Here is a 20802-nt window from a genome sequence, read left to right on the forward strand (position 1 = left end):
AAGGCTTAGTTGCCCCGAGGCATGTGGGATCTTCTTGGACCAGGGGTCAAAGCTGTATCGCTGCATTGGCAGACAAATTCTTAACCACTGGACCACCAGGGAAGTCCTAATTTCATTTTTAGATTGTTTACTGCTAGTGTATATACATACAAATCATTTTTCTGTATTGATCTTTGTATCCTGCAACCTTGATTAACTTGTTTAGTTATTCGACTAGTTTTTTTTTTTTTTTTTCCACTAGTTTTTTTTAAGTGGATTCATTGGGACTTTCTATACAAAAGATCATGCTGCTACTGCTAAGTCACTTCAGTCGTGTCCGACTCTGTGTGACCCCATAGACGGCAGCCCACCAGGCTCCGCCGTCCCTGGGATTCTCCAGGCAAGAACACTGGAGTGGGTTGCCATTTCCTTCTCCAATGCATGAAAGTGAAAAGTGTTCTCCAGGCAAGAACACTGGAGTGGGTTGCCATTTCCTTCTCCAATGCATGAAAGTGAAAAGTGAAAGTGAAGTCGCTCAGTCGTGTCCAACTCTTCGCGACCCCATGGACTGCAGCCTACCAGGCTCCTCCGTCCATGGGATTCTCCAGGCAAGAGTACTGGAGTGGGTTGCCGTTGTCTTCTCTGATACATAAGATCATGTCTTCTGCTAATAGAAATAGTTTTACTTTTCTTTGTCCAAGCTGGAAAATTTTTATTTCATTTTCTTGCCTAATTGTGCAGCTCAAACCTTCAGTAGAATGTTGTATAGAAATGACGAAAGCAGTTAATATTGTTGCCAATCTTAACACAAAAGCATTCAGTCTTGCACCATTAAGTTCCATGCTAGCTATAGGTTTTTCAAAAATTCCCGTTAGAAAAAAAAAAAAAATGCCCTTTAGGACTTCCCTGGTGGTCCAGTGGCTAGGGGACATGGGTTTGGTCCTTGGTTAGGGGAAGTTGTGCATGCTGCAATGAGTGGCCAGAAAAAAAAATTACTCTTTATCAGATTGAGGACGTTCCCTTCTATTCCTAGCTTACTGAGTGTTTTGATAGCAAGTGGGTATTTGACTTTGTCAAATTATTGTGTGTGTGTGTGTGTGTCTGTTGTGGTTTTTGTCCCTTATTCTATTATAGTGTATTACATTGATTTGCAGATGTTAAAGTAACTTTGCATTTTTGGGGTAAGTTCTGCTTGATCACAGAGTATAATCCTTTTTATATGTTGCTAGTTTTGTCTGTATTCATAATATTTGTCTATAGTTTTCTTGTGATGTCTTTGTCTAGTTTTGGTGTTAGGATAATACTGGGCTCATACAGTAAACTTGGAAGTATTCCCTCCTCTTCCATTTTTTAGAATAGTTATCTACAAGAAGGAAGGATAGGTTCAGTGGGAAGAAACAGGGCTTGTTGGAAAACCTGACAGAAAGAAAGGAGGTTGGGGAACTAGGCTAGACATTTCTGAGTGGTAATTAATGTTTCAGAGGAGTAAAGAAGAGGAGAAAGCCTTGGACTGATCCTTGAAGAAGTCCAGTTGGAGATGGAAGATGAACCACAGAGCAGGCAGAGATGGGATGTCAGTCCGATGAGTGGCTTCCTGAAAAGTAAAGAAAGAATGTCAGAAGGAGTTTCTAGAAGTTATGGTGGAGAGACTGAGTTGGTGGAGATGAGGAAATGAGCCAATTCTAGACTCCTGAGAAGTCTGTGGAAGTGAGAGGAGATTGGCTGTAAGGAAGGCAGTTGTCAAAGGTTTTCTTTTTGCTTTACTTTCTTGACAACTTTTCATATTGATATAATTATACCCTTTCAGAAAATTGCAAGACTAGTACAAGGAACTCTCAAATAACATTTTCCAGATTCACCAATTGTCTACACTTGCCCCATTTACTTTATCATTGTCTCTCCTATACATGTACATATATCTGGAAGTTCTCAGTTCATATATTGTTGAAGCCTAGCTTGAAGGATTTTGAGCATTACCTTGCTAGCATGCAAAATGAATGTAATTGTGGGTAGTTTGAACATTCTTTGGCATTGTTCTTCTTTGGGATTGGAATGAAAGCTGACTTTTCCAGTCCTGTGGCCACTGCTGAGTTTTCCAAATTTGCTGGCATATTGGGTACAACACTTTAACAACATAATCTTTTAGGATTTTAAACAGCTCAGCTTGAATTTCAACACTTCCACTAACTTTGTTCATATTAATGCTTCTTAAAGCCCACTTGCCTTCACACTCCAGGATATCTGACTCTAGGTGAGTGACCACACCATTGTGGTTATCCAGGCCATTAAGATCTTTTTTGTATAGTTCTGTGTATTCTTGCCACCTCTTCTAAATACCTCCTCCTTCTGTTAGGTCCTTGCCATTTCTGTCCTTTATTTTGCCCATCTTTGCATGAAGTGTTCCCTTGGTATCTCTTATTTTCTTAAAGAGATCACTAGTGTTTTCCATTCTGTTGCTTTCCTCTGTTTCTTTGCATTGTTCACTTAAGAAGGCTTTCTTATGTCTCCTTGCTATTCTTTGGAACTCTGCATTCAGATGGGTATCTTTTCTTTTATCCTTTGCCTTTTTACTTTCTCTTCTCTTCTTAGCTATTTGTAAGGCTGTTGAGAGTCCCTTGGATAGGGGAGATCAAGCAGTCAATCCTAAAGGAAAAGGAGATCAAGCAAGGAGATCAAGCAAAGAGATCAAGCAAAGAGATCAAGCTAGTCAATCCTAAAGGAAAAGGAACCCTGAATATTTATTGGAAGGACTGATGCTGAAGCTGAAGCTCCAATACTTTGGCCTCCTGATGCGAAGAGCTGATTCATTGGAAAAGACTCTGATTCTGGGAAAGATTGAGGGCAGAAGGAGAAGAGGGCAACAGAGGATGAGATGCTTGGATGGCATTATGGACTCAACGGACATGAGTTTGCAAACTTATGGAGCAAACTCCAGGAGTTGGTGATGGACAGGGAAGCCTGGCATGCTGCAGTCCATGGGGTCACAAAGAGTCAGACATGTCTGACTGACTGAACAACAACAAAAATATATATGAATATGTTGCAGACATCATGTTTCTCTAAAACTAAAATATTTGGGTACCATTCCAAAGAATAAGGACATTCTTTTATATACCAGTTTTTATTGAAAATGAGAGCGATTTAAAAAGTGTAAGTGAAGATCCAGTGAAACAGAAGCCAGAGAAGGGATTATCATCACTTAAGGCTTCTGGAAAGGTCCAGAGAGTTGAATCTAAAACCCAGGTATAGTTGTTGGCCTTTGCCACATAAGGGATAGCTTGGCTCAAATGGTAAAGAATCTGTCTGCAATTTAGGAGACCCAGGTTCCATCCCTAGGTCAGGAAGATTCCCTGGAGAAGGGAATGGCAACCTGCTCTAGTATTCTTGCCTGGAAAAATTCCATGGACAGAAGAGCCTTGCAAGTCCGTGGGGTTGCAAAGAGTTGGACATGACTGAACGCAGATACGGGAGCCTTTATTATGTTTTGATGGAAATGAAGTTCCTCTGCTGGATTCTATTTCCTTGTCATTTGGGTAGTAAGATGATCTATTGAAATGAAGAGGAAGTTGTTAGAGTGATGGGGACGGTCATTGAAGAAGAGTAGAGAAAACATAAGGACTTCCCTGGTGGCTCAGACGGTAAAGCATCTGTCTAAAATGAGGGAGATCCATGTTCGATCCCTGGGTCGGGAAGATACCCTGGAGAAGGATATGGCAACCCATTCCAGTACTATTGCCTGGAAAATCCCGTGGATGGAGGAGCCTGATAGACTACAGGCCATGGGGTCGCAAAGAGTCGGACATGACTGAGCGACTTCACTCACTCACTCAGAGAAAACCTGAAAGTGTTGAGGGACTTTCCTTTGGTCCAGTGGCTAAGGTTCTGTGCTAACAATGCACAGGGCCTGGGTTTGATCGCTGGTCAGGAAACTAGATTCCACATGCAGCAACTAAAACCTGGGGCATCCAAATAAGTAAATATTTTTTAAAAGCAGGGGACTGAGAGGAAGTTATGAGATAAACACCTCGGGATTTATTTGGCCAGACAGCCCATTATATGTGGGTACTCAGATAGTTAGAGTGAGTCAGTCTGCCCTCACCTGTTTGATGACTCTCATGTCCAGTAGGTAGATAGTTGAGGAAAAGACAGGATGGGCAGAGTGGGGAAGATCAGGGTATTAATAAGATTGTGGACCGTAAAATATACTGGTAAAGAAGCAAGATGGCTGCAGAATGGGAAATAGAGGGGCAAATGGGCTGGTGATAGTCTGGGAAGAGAGGAGCTTATGATTTGTTTTTTAATTATTACTATTTTTACTTCTTGGAGCTAGCCATTATTGAATGCAGAGACTATACTAAGTATTTTATGTGCATACATTTTGTATAATTCTTATGACAACCATTTTTATAGATGAGGAAACTGAGGTTAAGTGACTTGCCCAGGATGACAGCTAAAATATGAGGTCTGTCTCTCCAACTCCAGAGCTCCTGCATATCTTCGGGCATTTCTGAAATCTTCCTAGCTGTGTTCCCTGCTTCATGTTTACTCTCCTCTGACAGAGCAAGCCTTTGAAAATGCAAACTGATTATATCTTAAGCATCCCCTCAGAAGCTTTCATTATTATCAATTTTTAAATGGAAATATGTATAAAAATAAGGTGAATTGACAGAGTAATAGAGGGTTGGATAGCTGTATCTGAAAAAGAGAATCATAGTAAAATGTTAATTGTGAAATCTAGGCAAAGACCATGTGTGACAAGCCCACAGCTAAGATCAGGAACAAGACAATGATGGCTACACTTGCCACTTCTGTTCAACATAGGATTGGAAGTTATAGCCAGAGCAATTAGGCAAGAAAAGAAGTGAAAGGCATCTCAATTGGAAAAGAAGTAAAACTGTCACTGTTTGCAAATGACATGATATTATGAATGGAAAACCTAAAACCTCTGTCAACAAACTATTGGAATTAATACATTCAGCAAAGTTGTGAGATATAAAATCAACACAAAAAAATCTGTTACATAGTGAACTATTGAAAAGAGAAATTAAGACTACAATCCCATTTACAGTTGCATCAAAAAGAATAAAATACCTTGGAATAAATTTTCTTCTTAAAATTTTTTTGTTTTTACCTAGGAATAAATTTAACCAAGAAAATGAAAGATCTGTATAGTAAAAACTACAAGATATTAATGAAAGAAATTAAAGAAGACACAAATACATGGAAAGATTCTGTGCTCATGGATTGAAAGAATTAATATTAAAATGTCCATGCTACCCCAAACCATATGCATATTCAGTGCAATATCTATCAAAATCCCAATGACATTTTTCACAGTAATAAAACAACAACAACAAAATACTAAAATTTGTGGAACTATGAAAGATGCTGAATAGCCATAGCAATCTTGAGAATGAAGCTTCAGGTATCATGCTCTCTGATTTATATTACAAAGCTATAATAATTAAAACAGTATGGTATTGGCATACACACATAAATCAGTAGAACAGAATAGAGAGTTCAGAAATAAGCCTATACATAGATGATCAGTTAGTTTATGATAAAGGAGACAAGCATATTCAATGGGGAAAGGATAGTCTTTTCAATATATGGTGCTGGGAGAATTGGCAGCCACATGCAAAAGAATGAAACTGGACGACTATACGCAAAAATTAACTCAAATGGATTAAAGACTTGAATTTAAGACCTAAAAAAGTAAAATTCCTATACCGTATAGGTCTTGGCAGTGATTTTTTTAATCCAAAACCAAAACCAACTGAGCTATCAGGGAAGCCACATGTGAATACATTATATAATACATATAAAGCTTTTTTGGATTCTACATATAAGAGAGATCATAAAGTATTTGTCTTTCTCTGACTCATTTCATTTATTATGCCCTCTAGGTCCATTCACATTGCTGCAAATGGCAAGATTTACTCTTTTATATGGCAGAATATTACATTGTATATATGTGGCTTCCCTGATAGCTCAGTTGGTTAAGAATCTGCCTGCAATGCAGGAGACCCTTGGCTGATTCCAAGGCACCTTTGTAGGCAGGCAGGATACTTGGTTGTCATTCACTGACCTGCTTGTTCCTTTCCAGAAGCCTCTAGAGCAGTGTTTGGTAAGATGAGAGCAGAAGGAGGAGCCACAGATGCCTGCAGCAGATATGTTTGCTGAAATTTCAGGCTTAGTAGGCTAATTCAGCACCTGTGCAAAGACAGGATGTTCTTACTTCTTTGGGAACCTTGATCACTCCTTTCAGAAACAATCGGCTGATGTCTTGGCTCACTGTCTGCCTAAAGGAATGTCCACAATGGCATGTGACTGGGTGCCCTCAGACAAGAATGATCTCGCCATGTCTCTCTGTTTATTTGTTTTTATACCTCCCTATTTTTGCCTGATCAGGTGGTAGCTTGGGCTGCAGTCAGGAGGCTCTGAGGCACAGAAGGCTGGCAGGTCTTAGAGCTGGGTTCATCCTAGGTTGATGCTTTCTACACAGGTTTCCTTGGGTGAGTTACTCTGCTTCTGCTGTGTTTGGGAACTGACTATCTGACTGTAAATGAGGGTGATATGTAATAAAATTACCTGCCTCATAGGACTGTTGTGGAGGAAGCTCTTAGCACAGTGCCTGGCATCCAATAAGCACTCAATAAATGTTAACTTCTCATATTAGTATACTGTTCATGTTATTCTGAAATTGCTTCTGTCATTCAGACATACATCTTTCAAGTTCTGACTGTCATTTTAACAGCTGGATAGTATTCCATAGTTTGGAATACTGCTCCTCCCAAGCCTGTGTTTCTCCTGTCTGCTCTAAGTCAATTGATAATATAGCCCCATCACTGAAGCTGTCACTCCTTGTTGACTCCTGGTTCCTCTTTAGCCCCTTTATCCATTTAGTTATTAAGTTTGACTCTCATCTCTGTTCCTAAATATGTTCTTAACCTGCCCTCTGCTCTTGGCTGCTAGTGTCCTGCCCTCATTCACATGCTCTTCCTCCCTGGGACCACAGCAGGTGACTGAATTCCTGTTGCTTCTGAAATTGCCTGCCACTGGGCTTACTTAGGCCCTGCAAGTCTGTTGCTGTTCAGCTGCCAAATCTGCAGATCTGACCACGTGTCTTCTCTTCATGGTGCTTGATGGCCCATGGCAGTCACAAGGCATAATGTTGACCTTAGTAAGGTTTACTGATGACAGCTGATGAGGCAGAGAGTAGCAGAGGGTCCATGATCTTCCCAGGCCCATAATTACTTTACAGAGAGGTGGGCAGGGCTGACAAAGAGCCTTCCAGCCCTCAGGTAGACATCAACCAGGTGGGGTAAGGGACACCTAGTTTTTAACAAGAAATGTCCAAGTGGTGAACCAAAGTAAGCTGCCTTTGAGGTTTTCAGAGCTCAGCTAGAGAATGTGTGTATCTAAGTTGTTGACAAGTCCAGGCCTTGCTGTCCTTCCTAGAGGTGGTAAGGAAGAGCAGAGGTCCCATGGCCATCTATCTGCAACCACAGGTTTTTCCCTCCCCGGTTAACCAATATGTGACTGTCCTTGACTCTCACTTCACACTCCCGACACCCCTTGCTACTTGGAGTGGGCCAAGCTGGTTCTTCTGGGAGCCAGCCATGGCCTGCCCCATGCCTGGGGACAGTCTCCTCCAGAAGGCCCACTGCCCCTCTCTGGGTGTCTCTCCACCTTATCATGGTGTTAGCATTGTCTGTCTCTGTGTTTGGGTCATCCAAACGTAAGCAACTCAAAGGAAATATCTATCATACTCACCTTTGTATCCTCGAGGCCTGGCATGTTAACAGTTGTCTGAAGGTTACAGAAGAAGATGCAAGTCATCTGTAATCTCACTACCCAGGAATTCAGTTCAGTTCAGTTCAGTCGCTCAGTCGTGTCTGACTCTTTGAGACCCCATGAATCGCAGCATACCAGGCCTCCCTGTCCATCACCAACTCCCAGAGTTCACCCAAGCTCACGTGCGTTGAGTTGATGATACCATCCAGCCATCTCATCCTCTGTCGTCCCCTTCTCCTCCTGCCCTCAATCCCTCCCAGCATCAGGGTCTTTTCCAATGAGTCAACTCTTCACATGAGGTGGCCAAAGTATTGGAGTTTCAGCCTCAGCATCAGTCCTTCCAAAGAACACCCAGGACTGATCTCCCTTAGAATGGACTGGTTGGATCTCCTTGCAGTCCAAGGGACTCTCAAGAGTCTTCTCCAACACCACAGTTCAAAAGCATCAATTCTTCGGTGCTCAGCCTTCTTCACAGTCCAACTCTCACATCCATACATGACCACAGGAAAAACCATAGCCTTGACTAGACAGACCTTTGTTGGCAAAGTAATGTCTCTGCTTTTGAATATGCTATCTAGGTTGGTCATAACTTTCCTTCCAAGGAGCAAGCGTCTTTTAATTTCATGGCTGCAGTCACCATCTGCAGTGATTTTGGAGCCCCCAAAAGTAAAGTCTGACACTGTTTCCTCTGTTCCCCATCTACTTCCCATGAAGTGATGGGACCAGATGCCATAATCTTCGTTTTCTGAATGTTGAGCTTTAAGCCAACTTTTTCACTCTCCACTTTCACTTTCATCCAGGAATTAAACCACTGAATTAATTATCACTGGAATTAAGATGGAGTATACTGGTGAATTCCATGGACTGAGGAGCCTGGCAGGCAGTCCGTGGGGTCACAAAGAGTTGGACATGACTGAGCTACTAACACTTTCACTTTTACTTTTCATACCCTTCCAGACTTGTTTTTTCTACCTATGTAGGTGTGTACATACATGCTAAGTTGCTTCAGTTGTGTCCCCTTCTTTGCAATTCTATCGACTGTAGCCCTGCAGGCTCTTCTGTTCATGAGATTCTCCAGGCAAGAATACTGGAGTGGGTTGCCATGCCCTCCTCCAGGGGATCTTCCCATCCCAGGGGTTGAACTAGAGTCTCTTACGTCTCCTGCTTTGAAAGGTGGGTTCTTTACCACTAGTGCCACCTGGGAAGCCCTTTCTAGCTATAGGTCTGTATATTTCATACACACGCATCTCACACATGATATTTTATAAAATCTGTAGTTTTTAAATCTTTTTCCATTTACTATATCATGGACAGTTTCCCATATTGTTAAATATTTATTCAGACCTTGGATTGTACTGCTGCACAGTATTTCATCCTTATCAGATATGCAGTTCATTTTCCAGTTGATATTATTCATGGTTTCTTTCTGTACTGAGAATTATTTATTTCTCATAATGGAGAGACATAGTGAACAAATCGGAGAAGGCAATGGCACCCCACTCCAGTACTCTTGCCTGGAGAATCCCATGGATGGAGGAGCCTGGAAGGCTTCAGTCCATGGGGTCGCTAAGAGTCGGATATGATTGAGCGACTTCACTTTCACTTTTCACTTTCATGCATTGGAGAAGGAAATGGCAACCCACTCCAGTGTTCTTGCCTGGAGAATCCCAGGGACGGGGGAGCCTGGTGGGCTGCTGTCTATGGGGTCACACAGAGTCGGACACGACTGAAGTGACTTAGCAGTAGCAGTAGCAGCAGTGAACAAATACTGGGTCTAAAATGAAGACAAAACCATTAATAACAGGAAAGTAAATTATTCTGATTCTACTGTTGTTTGGCCTTTAAGGTGCTTTAAGCCATGGCTGTAATGGAGGCTTCTCTCATGCAATGCCTTCTATATTGAATTGTCTCATTTTTTTCATGCAGGACTATGGCAACCCAGGAGACCACTCCAGGTAGCCAGACAGAGGAGAGCAATGCTTTGGACCTGCCATCAGCTTATGACATAAGGGATTATGTGTTGCAGAGACCCAGCCAGCAGACCAACAGTGAGGCTTTTAGTTCTGAGGAAGCTTGTTCTATTCCTTGCTCTTCTGATGTGGATCCAGGTAAGAAGCAAAGTTTAAAGCAAACTAATATTAAACAAACAAAAACCTCCTGACATACCCGTATGTGACAGTTTGTTTCTCTGCCTTCCAGTGGTGGATCTCTGAGGAATCATTCCTTGTCTTGGAGAGAAAAACATCTAAGTGAAACTGTTGGGAGAGACTTCAAAGGACAGCCTCCCTGGTGAAACCAGGGCTAGGAGTGGTTTCCTGGAGGCCCTTTTGTCTGAGTCTCTTTCTGATCTCCATCCAAATACATTTAGAGGCAGGGAACACTTGGTTCAATAGGGAGAGTGGAATTGTTTTTTTTTGTTTTGTTTTGTTCTTTTAAAATTTCAGAAAGAAGGCAGTGGGAGGGTGGTTCAAGATGGGGAACACGTGTACACCCATGGCTGATTCATGTCAATGTATGGCAAAAACAACGACAATATTGTAAAGTAATTGGCCTCCAATTAAAAGAAAAAAAAACTTCAGAAAATAGCCATGTGGGCCTGTTGTGTGTCATGGAGACTTTGGTGTTTCTCTTACGAAGTATACTCTGAATTTAGGTAACAACCCTTTTGTAAGTTTCCCGGACTGAATTGCTTAAAAGTGTATTATTTAAGTTTAGTGACAGTTCTTTGACCTAATTAGTGACTATTTCTGGTTGTAAGCCTGTCTCCTCCCTGTTTATTGCCTAATCCAGGCCCAGATGTTCGCAGATTCAGAGTTCTGCCACTTACTGGTTATGTGACTTGGGTCGTATTTCTTAACCCCTCTGAGCTCTAGGATTGTCTACAGAATGGGGATCAGAATGCTTGCCTCGTGGAGTAGGTTTAACTCAGGGAACAGTATCAGGGACCCATCATAGTGTTTGCCATACATAGTCAGTTGCTGTTATTCTGGTGCTATTGTTACTGTTGTTGTTAATATTAAGAAACCCAAATAATATTTTTTTCTAATGTGGAAAATTGTATTTATTTCCAAATATGTATTTTTAAAGAGCACTCAGGCACTGAGAAAATGTTGGCCGTAAAGATGATGAGTTCATCATCTGGCAACATCGTCCGCGTTGCCAGCAAGTAAGGTGTGTGCCTATCATTGTCTTTAAGAATCCTGTGGGAAAAAAATACTTTTAAACTCCTTTATGTTTCTGTTCTGATTTTTTTTAATTAATTAATTTTTTATTGAAGGATAATTACTTTACAGAATTTTGCAGTTTTCTGTCAAACCTCAACATGAATCAGCCATAGGTATACATATATCCCCTCCCTTTAGAAGCTCCCTCCCCGTCCCACCCATCTAGGTTGATACAGAGCCCCTGTTTGAATTTCCTGAGCCATACAGCAAATTCCCGTTGGCTATCTATTTTACATATGGTAATGTAACTTTCCATGTTACTCTTTCTATTCATCTCACCCTCTCCTCCCCTTTCCCCATGTCCATTTGTCTATTTTCTATGTCTGTTTCTCCATTGTCGCCCTGTAAATAAATTCTTCAGTACCATTTTTCTAGATTCCGTATATATGTGTTAGAATATGGTATTTATCTTTATCTTTCTGACTCACTTCACTCTGTATAATAGGTTCTAGGTTTATCCACCTCATTAGAATTGACTCAAATGCATTCCTTTTTATGGCTGAGTAATATTCCATTGTGTATATGTACCACAACTTCTTTATCCATTCATTTGTTGATGGGCATCTAGGTTGCTTCCATGTTCTAGCTATTGTAAATAGTGCTGCAATGAACAATGGGATATATGTGTCTCTTTCAATTTTGGTTTCCTCAGGGTATATGCCTAGGAGTGGGATTGCTGGGTCCTATGACTCCAGTACTTTGGCCACCTCATGCGAAGAGTTGACTCATTGGAAAAGACTGTGATGCTGGGAGGGATTGGGGGCAGGAGGAGAAGGGGACAACAGAGAATGAGATGGCTGGATGGCATCACTGACTCGATGGATGTGAGTCTGAGTGAACTCCGGGAGTTGGTGATGGACAGGGAGGCCTGGTGTGCTTCGATTCATGGGGTCGCAAAGAGTCGGACACGACTGAGCGACTGATCTGATCTGATCTGATCTAATGGTGGTTTTATTCCTAGTTTTTTAAGGAATCTCCATACGTCTTCCATAGCAGCTATATAAATTTACATTCCCATCAACAGTGCAAGAGCGTTGCCTTTTCTCCACACCCTCTCCTCCACATCCTCTCCAGCATTTGTTGTTTGTAGACTTTTTGATGAGGGCCGTTCTGACCAGTGTGAGGTGATATCTCTTTGTAATTTTGATTTACATTTCTCTAATAATGAGTGATGTTGACCATCTTTTCATGTGTTTGTTAGCCATCTGTATGTCTTCTTTGGAGAAATGTCTGTTTATCTATTTAGGTCTTTTCCCCACTTTTTGATTGGGTTGTTTGTTTTTCTGGTATTGAGTTGCATGAGCTGCTTGCATATTTTGGAATTAATCCTTTGTCAGTTGTTTCATTTGCTATTATTTTCTCCCACTCTGAGGCTTGTCTTTTCACCTTGTTTATAGTTTCTTTGGCTGTGCAAAAGTTTTTAAGTTTAATCAGGTCCCACTTGTTTACTTTTGTTTTTATTTCTGTTACTCTAGGATGCGGGTCATAGAGGATCTTACTTTGATTTATGTCATCGAGTGGTCTGCCTATGTTTTCCTCTAAGAGTTTTATAGTTTCTGCTCTTACATTTACGTCTTTAATCCATTTTGAGTTTATCTTTGTGTATGGTGTTAGGAAGTGTTCTAATTTCATTCTTTTACATGTAACTGTCCAGTTTTCCCAACACCATTTATTGAAGATCTATTCTGATTTTTAGGACATAGTAATTGGGATCAGTCAGCCTCCTTTAGTTCTAAGCAAGAACTAACTTATTTCTTATCCTTTTTCTTCTAGGCTCAGGATTGTAGTTTATTTAACCTTTGCTCTTTCCTTCCCAACCTGGTGGCTCTGCATTACTTCTCATCCCCAAGAGAACAATTGTTAACTACTTTGAATTGAGGTGACTGTTGAAAGGTTTATATTGGATTTAAAATCTACCCATTTCATTGAAAAAAGATTATTTTGGAAGCCGTTATAAAGGTCTGAAAATGGAAAGGAGTACTCCAATCTGAGACAGCTGTTTTGCATAGCATGGGTGGTAGTCGTGCTGCATAGACTGCCTGGTTTGAGTTCTGGTTCTGCTTTTTTCTGTGGTTTGGGTACATCGTTTGGCCTCTCTGTGTAGGTTCCCTCATTTGTAAGATGGAGATAGTAATGCCTACCTTGTCATGGGGCAGCCGTAATGAGAGTCAAAGTGTATGAGGCATGATGCCTGGCACATGGTGGGCTTTGGAAACCCAGCTCTTCATGCGTTTAGCTCCTGGGCCTCTTAACATACCACCACGGTGACGAGACTCCTTTTTTTTTTTTTTTAATAATTTGAAGTATAGTTGACATTCAATATTATATAAGTTACAAGTACACAACATAGTGATTCAAAATTTTTAAAGGTTATACTCCATTTACAGCTGTTATAAGATATTGGTGATATTCCCAATTATATGGTATATCCTTATAGTGTATTTATTTTGTGCATAATAACTTATACCACTTAATTCTCTTTGCATCTTAGCCCTCCTGCTCTTCTTCTCCCCACTAGTAACCACTAGTTTGTTCTCTATATCTGTGTGTCTGTTTCTTTTTTGTTATACTTACTAGTTTGTTTTATTTTTTAAATGCTATGTATATAAGTGGTCTGACATTTAACTTAGGCTGATACTCCCCAAGTCCATTCATGTTGTTGCAAATGGCAAAATTTTGTCCTTGTTTATGGCTGAGTAGTATTCCACGATATATACATACTCCATCTTCTTTTTTCATTCACCTGTTGATGGACACTTAAGTTGCTTCCATATCTTAGCAATTATAAGTAGTGCTGTTGTGAATATTGGAGTACATATATCTTCTCGAATTACTGATTTTGTTTTTTTCAGATGTATACCCAGGAGCGGAATTTTTGGGTCATATGACAGTGCTTTAGGTTTTTGAGAAAACTCCATACTGTTTTAGTGTGGAGTGGCTAAACTCCACACATTAGTGGCTGCACCAATTTCCATTCTCATCAACAACATATAAGGGTTCCCTTTTCTCTACATCTTCATGACAAGTTCCATTTAAATTCATAACCTCCCACCTCAAGTGGAGCCTCCTTGTTGCCCATCCATCACACAAATTTTCCCCAACATGTTCACCCTCCTGGGTCACTGTGTAGTATCTTCTCCTCTCTTTGCAAATCCCCATTACTTCCTTCAACCTTTCTCTCAGCTGCTCTTGGTTTCCTATTTCATCAAGAAAACAGAAGCTCTCAGAAGAGCACACACTCACACCCCACACCCATCAGCTTCCTTCCCTCTTCCCTCTTGTTTCTGTGGGAGACCCATCCCTGCCTATTCCTCTCTTCCTGTCTACTTTCATCTGCTCAACGTCGGCACTTCTGCTAATCTCCTGCATCATGGGTTTCTTCTCTACTGGTCATTCTCATGATTGTACAGACATGTTTTAATAGCTCCCATCTTCACTAAATAACCACCCTAGACCCCAAATTCCCCTCTAGTTATAGTCTCATTCCTCTGTTCTCTGCTACAGAAAAACCCTCAAAAAAGTCATCTACACTTGCTGTTTCCAGTTTCTCTTTTCCTTGTTTCTCCTAAAACCCTCCAACCTGGCTTCTAGCTCCATCACTCCAAGGAAATAGCTCTTGTCAAGGTCACTGTTAGATCAAAAGCCTTCTTCTTCTTCTTTTTAAATATTTATTTATTTGGCTGCGCCAGGTCTTAGTTGCTGACACATGGGACCCTTAGTTGCAGCATGTGGGATCCAGTTCCCTGACCAGGGATCAAACCCATACCGCTTGCATTGGGAGTATGGATTCTTAGTCCCTGGATCACCAGGGAAGTTCCTAAGCCTTCTCCTCCTTCATCTGTCAGCAGCATTGACTTTTTTCCTTCTTGAATTCTTTCTTCATTGGGCTTTCAGGGAAGCAGCATCTTCTTACTTGTCTATTTATTTTTAGTCTCTTTTGCCTGATTCCTTCTTCTCCAGCCCTTTAGTGTTGGAGAGCCTGGGGCTGAGTTGCCAGCTCTTTATTCTGTCATCACGTACTTCCTGAGTGATTTTATCCAGTGTCAGGGCCTTAAATGCCCTCAGTGCCCTGCTGAGTCCCAGATTTCTCTCTCCAGCTTGGATCTCTGGCTTGACATTTAGACTAACTATGTACTTGACCTCATCACTTAGATTTCTATTAGAGTTTCCAAATTTGACATGAAGTGAAGTGAAAGTTGCTCAGTCATGTCTAACTCTTTGTGACCCCTTGGACTATACAGTCCATGGAATTCTCCAGGCTTTCCCTTCTCCATGGGATCTTTCCAACCCTGGGATCGAACCCAGGTCTCCTGCATTGCAGGCGGTTTCTTTACCTGCTGACCACAGTACATACCCTAAACCAAATTCCTGATTCCTCTACCCCTTCATGTATACGTATATGTACCTGTTCTTTGAGATTCTCTCACCTCAAAAAAGTGCTTCCATCCTTCTGCTCACTTAGGCAGGATCCTAGGAGTCGTCCTCAACTTCTTTCTTTCTCTTTAATCTCATATCCAGTCCATCAGCAAATCCTGTCAATTCGCCTTCAGAGTAAATCTAGACTAAACATTTTTTGTCATTTCCAGGCTACACCTTGGTCCCTGCTTCTATCCTCTGTCTTCTGGGTTATTGTTAAATCTCCTAACTAGCTTTTCCCACATCTAATCTATCCTCCTACAGTTTCTTCTTAACACACCAGAGGATCCTTTTAAAATGTAAATCATATTATGTTAGTCCTTGGTAGCTTCTTATTTGACTCAGAACTTAATCCAAACTTAACAGGACTTGGGCTTCCCAGGTGACTCAGTGGTAGGCAATCCCTGTGAAATGCAGGAGACATGGGTTCTGTCCCTGGGTCAGCAAGATCCCCTGGAGAAGGAAACAGCAACCCACTCCAGTTTTCTTGCCTGGGAAATATCATGGACAGAGGAGCCTAAGTAAGTAAGTGTTAGTCGCTCAGTTGTGCCCGACTCTTTGCGACCCCATGGACTGCAGCCCACCAGGCTCCTCTGCCCATGAGATTTTCCAGGCAAGGATACTGGAGTGGGTTGCTATTTCCTTCTCCAGGGGATCTTCCTAACTTAGGGATTGAACCCAGGTCTTCTGTACTGCAGGCAGATTCTTTACTGACTGAGCTACAAGGGAAGCCCGCAAAAGTGGGTTGCCATTCCCTTCTCCAGGAGATCTTCCTGACCCAGGGATTTAACCCAGTCTCCTGCACTGTAGGCAGACACTTTACTGTCTGAGCCACCAGGGAGCCTGGTGGGCTACAATTAATGGGACAGTCCATGGGGTTGCAAAAGAGTTGGACACAACCTCCTTCCCTGGTAGGTCAGAGGGTAAAGCATCTGCCTGCAGTGCAGGAGTACCTGGGTTTGATCCCTGGGTCGGGAAGATCCCCTGGAGAAGGGAATGGCAACCCACTCCAGTATTCTTTCCATGGATGGGATTCTCCCATGGGGAGGAGTCTGGTAGGCTATAGTCCTGGTAGGGTCTAGTGACTAAAACCACTACAACAACAACAGCCAAGACTTACCTGGAGCCATGCCCCTGGGTCCCGGGCCTGGCCTCTCTGACCTTACCTTGTACCATCCCACCCATCCCCACACTGGCGTGGGCTGCCGCCCTCCAAGCTCACCCTTCAGAGAGGCCCATCCTTGCCTCTCTCCTGCCAGTGCTCCCTCATTACATCCTTCCCTTTATTCTTTATTCTTCCCTTTATGGCTTTATTCTTTCCCATAGCCCATAGTGCCATTGGGCACCCTATGTATTTTATTGTTTATTTGTCTCCCCCAACTAGAACATAAATTTCGGGATGGCAGGTTTTGAAAATAAAAACCCTCAAAAAAACAAAACAAAACAAAACAGCACACACTAACAAGAAAACCCTCAAAAACAAAATTAAAAACAAAAAAATGAATAAGTAAATGCTAACTGTTATTATTATGATTTCATTATGAGACAGGCCCTGTGGATTTGGTACTGAAGTTGATCATAACATAAAATGTCTCCACTCCCCTCCTCCCTCCCCCTACACACATTGCCTAAGGCTGGTTATGGATGACTTTGGAAGATTGACTGTGGATGACAGTGTGAGTGTTGGGAGTCATAGGCAACACTGAATTAGGTGAAGCTGATGCCAGTAGCTTAGCCTGTCTGTACACAAGTGCCGAATCAAACTTTAGAGACTGTTTTGGGTTAAGTAGAAAAGCGAAGTGTTATTGCTTTGCTAGGCAAAGAGGGACACAGCAGGCTCCTGCCTCAAAAACTATGTGTCCCAACCTGAGAGGATTTGATAAGGAGTTTTATAACAAAGCTTGGTGGCTCAGATGGTAAAGCGTTTGCCTACAATGTGGGAGACCCGGGTTCGATCCCTGAGTTGGGAAGATCCCCTGGAGAAGGAGATGGCAACCTACTCCAGTACCCTTGCCTGGAAAACCCCATGGATGGAGGAGCCTGGAGGGCTACGGTGCATGGGGTCACAGAGAGTCGGACAGACTGAACTTCACTTTTTATAACAATATTTCAGTGTTTGGTTGCTGACAAGATTAGGGTGTGTGCAGTGTCTCAGGTCTCCTCATCTTGATGAGCTTCCCAGGTCCCTTTAATCTTGCCTCAGGTGGTTTCTTGGCTGCTCCTCCTTTGAGAAAGTTCACATCTGCTCTCTGGAAGTCAAGGAAAGTTATGGAAGCTGGAGTCTTGCCTACAAGAAACGGGGGACAGTACGCTGGGGTCCAACAGGAGGCATCCATCTGTTTGTTTAACAGCCTGCATCTAATAGTTCATGCTAAAGGGAAATAATTGGGCTCAGGTTTATCCACCACAGAAGGACTTCATTCTAACATCACTGAGGGATGCTTACATGGAAAGCTGGTTATTTTGTTGTAAACATTCCAGAGCTGCCTATTGTGAGAAGATTTTCTACAAAGTAAACTTAGGTTGTCACTGGTAGTCTGGCTGTTACCAGGCCATGAACATGAGGTGGACAGCCCCAACCTCTGGGGGAGCCACTGCTTCAAGTGCTCAGCCCGATGGGCTCTTCTCTGACCTGAGCTGTGCATTTGCTACTGACAAATTGAGTCCCTTTCCTCCCTTTGCTGCATGTTCTTGCTGGTTGTGGTTCCACAGCCCTCTGCAGACTCTGGTCCCTGTCTTGGCCCAGTACCTCTGGGCCCACAGTTTGTCAGAATCTTGGCCCGTCTGCATGCCAGTATCTGTGAGTGTCCTTATGGTGTTCATCCTATCACAGCTCCTCACCACATCCTCTTCCCAAGCTGACTTCATTCTTGGTTTGCATTTTGTTTCTGTGTGTTGTTAGGAAACTGTTCTTCCAGGGACTGGTGAACGGGCAAAGGTTTCCAGTTACAGTCACCAGGGTCACCTGCGTTGGGCACCCTGAGACTCGCTCACTGGCCTTGTGAGCTGTGCTTGTGTGGCTCCGGCTTGGCTCCTTCTGTAGGGACCCTGTGTCCCTGTGCAGCTGCCTTTGCTGGGGGCCTGTCACTGACCCGGCCTTTGGAGGAGGCCCTGCTCTCCCTCCTCCCACCTCACCTCACACAAGACTCTTCCTCATTCCTGGGCAGTGACTTGTACCCCCACTGCTCCTGCTCACGTGCTGAAGCGAATCAGAAGGGATAGTCCTCTGCCCTTATCTTTTTTCGCCCAGCTGCCATCTCACTGCCTGTGCCCTGGGGCAGGAGGCTGGTGGCAAAGGACTGAGATTTCCAAGAAGTATTAGTCAGAAAAATTAGTATTAGAGTATTAGAAAAATCTCAAAGCCTTAGTTGTTTCCATCTGGGCATCTAAGGCAGGTGAGGCCAGGCTCTGTCTAAATAAACAGAGATTGTCTATCATGAAGTGACCAGTGAGCCACTTCCCATGAAGTGCTGGGGGCAAACAACAACTTGTCACCTCCACCAAAACGCCCTCCCTCTGCACTTCCTGGGGAGATCAGGCAGAAGACCCACATGTCAAGAAGGTCCTCCTGAAATACTGTTTCCTTCATGCCCTCTATTTAAGTCCCCTTGAGATGTCCTGGTCCACTTCCTGCCAGCTCCTCTCAAGGCTTCTGTACCTCCTTTTCAGAACTGTGTAATCTGATGTCTGTGATATTTGTTCAAAGTATTTAACAACCAATTCAGCAGTATTACAGTATTTTAACAACTGGCAAGGCTGTGCGGGAACAAACCAGCTGACTACAGGCCCCTGCTGGTGCCTAACTACTCATTAACACAAGTCTGCCATTCCTGTCAGGCCTGTTTCTGTGCTAAGTCAGGCCTTAGTGCCTCGGCTACACTCTCCTCGCGTGTACTCTTGTGTCCCTAGTCAGCACCAGTCCACTCCAGAGATTAAAGAATTGAACTTGTCAGTTAGCTGATGGACTTGAGCTCCCTGCCTCATAGATACGTGTTGCCTTTGTCTTTTGTTACTGGGCTCAAAGAAGGCATACCGTAAACAGGATGGAAGCCCAAATCTAATGGCAAATGGTCTTGGAGAAACCTCAAACTCAAGGTCAACAAAGACTTCCTGGAGACAGTCTTGTGTGTATCACTCTAGCTTGATAAACTCTGGGTAGCTCATGTGGCCTGTTTCCTGGAGAGCATCCACAATGCGTTCTAATGCAAGGCACTCTGCATTTGTTGCTTTGACGTTGCAGTGTGGATGTGGGAAACTTCAGTCCTTTCCTCAGCTTGAACTTCCAAGAGCAGTTGCTGGGGAAATTAGTTGAGTGTATACAGCAAGTTGAATATTAAACATAGTGTCTTTGATGATTAAAGGCCCTGCTAACAAGTGACTATAAATTTAAAGTAAATAGTGGTTTGATGCTTCTTATTCTTCTTTTGGAATCTGTCAACATCCCAGTCTTCAAAGGCCACTTTATATCCTGTGTAGTTAGGCATTTCATCCAAGGAATTTATTAAGAGTAGATAAGTATATCTTTTTCCTGTGTACAAAATCCATTTATAATTCTTGCAAATTTTATTTCCGTAAGAAGTTATAAGCTCTTAAATTTAAAATCTCAAAATAGAATTTACATAGTAATTATAGAATTCTGGATGTGGTATTATCATTTTAAATAGGAGTCGGTATATTTCAGTCATGGATATAATGTTAAAGACATTTTCTTTATAGCTGCATTAAATAGGACCCAACCTAGTGGCTAATGGCTCAGCATCCTCTAAATTGGATCTAAAATACAGTCAGGAAGGGAAGGAAGGAGACTGATGAACCAGTTCTCTGAGAAATCCTAGAGCAAAATCTGAAACTTCCTATCACATGTCAAGTTGATGGGTTTTATTTGGAAGGTTTGAGTATTCTTCATGGCAATGCATCTCTGCATTTGTTACCACTTCCTGGATTTAGTTATGCAAATTCAGCCATCTATGCTTAATTTTCAAGTTCTAAATGGGTTTTGAACTTCTTACCCCTTTTGGAAGGCAGCAGTGTGTCCTAATTGTGTGGCCCAGAGAGTGAAGAATAAACCATAAGTGTACATGATTAAGCCCTACAGAGTTAGAGAATGGTACAGCTTATGAGCCAGAGTACCCAAAATGTGCTCCAGGCAGCCCTTTGGGAGCTACAGGTCAGGACTGGAGACCGTAGTGAGCTTATAGGGGCCCTGGATTCTCCTCTCCTGCTCATCCATATCAGCTTCCACATAATCATTCATTGGAAGAAAGGAAGTCAGGACCAACAAAAGGTTTGAAAATCACAAAGCTTGGGACTTCCCGGTGGTCCAGTGGCTAAGACTCCAAGCTCCCAATGTTGGGGGCCCAGTTTTGATCAGGGGATTAGATCCCAC

The 20802-nt window shown here is 42.5% G+C and overlaps 1 protein-coding gene across 7 annotated transcripts in view; it reads left to right on the plus strand.

Moving 5' to 3' along the window:
* The window catches only part of SHLD1 (shieldin complex subunit 1), a 115717-nt gene that overhangs the window by 3178 nt on the left and 91737 nt on the right, over nucleotides 1-20802 (plus strand). For 5 of the 7 annotated variants that reach the window (XM_005214847.5, NM_001046552.2, XM_025000811.2 and 2 more), the window contains exon 2: nucleotides 9703-9884. In XM_005214847.5, coding sequence (XP_005214904.1) covers nucleotides 9707-9884 — 178 coding nt within the window. In that variant the 5' untranslated portion in view covers nucleotides 9703-9706. Of the gene's footprint in view, nucleotides 1-9702; nucleotides 9885-9975; nucleotides 11369-20802 lie in introns of those variants that run through there. The other 2 variants (XM_015474183.3, XM_025000814.2) reach the window with 1 other exon arrangement.

The sequence above is a fragment of the Bos taurus genome, chromosome 13 (assembly GCF_002263795.3).
Source record: "Bos taurus isolate L1 Dominette 01449 registration number 42190680 breed Hereford chromosome 13, ARS-UCD2.0, whole genome shotgun sequence".
Classification (NCBI taxonomy): domain Eukaryota; kingdom Metazoa; phylum Chordata; class Mammalia; order Artiodactyla; family Bovidae; genus Bos; species Bos taurus.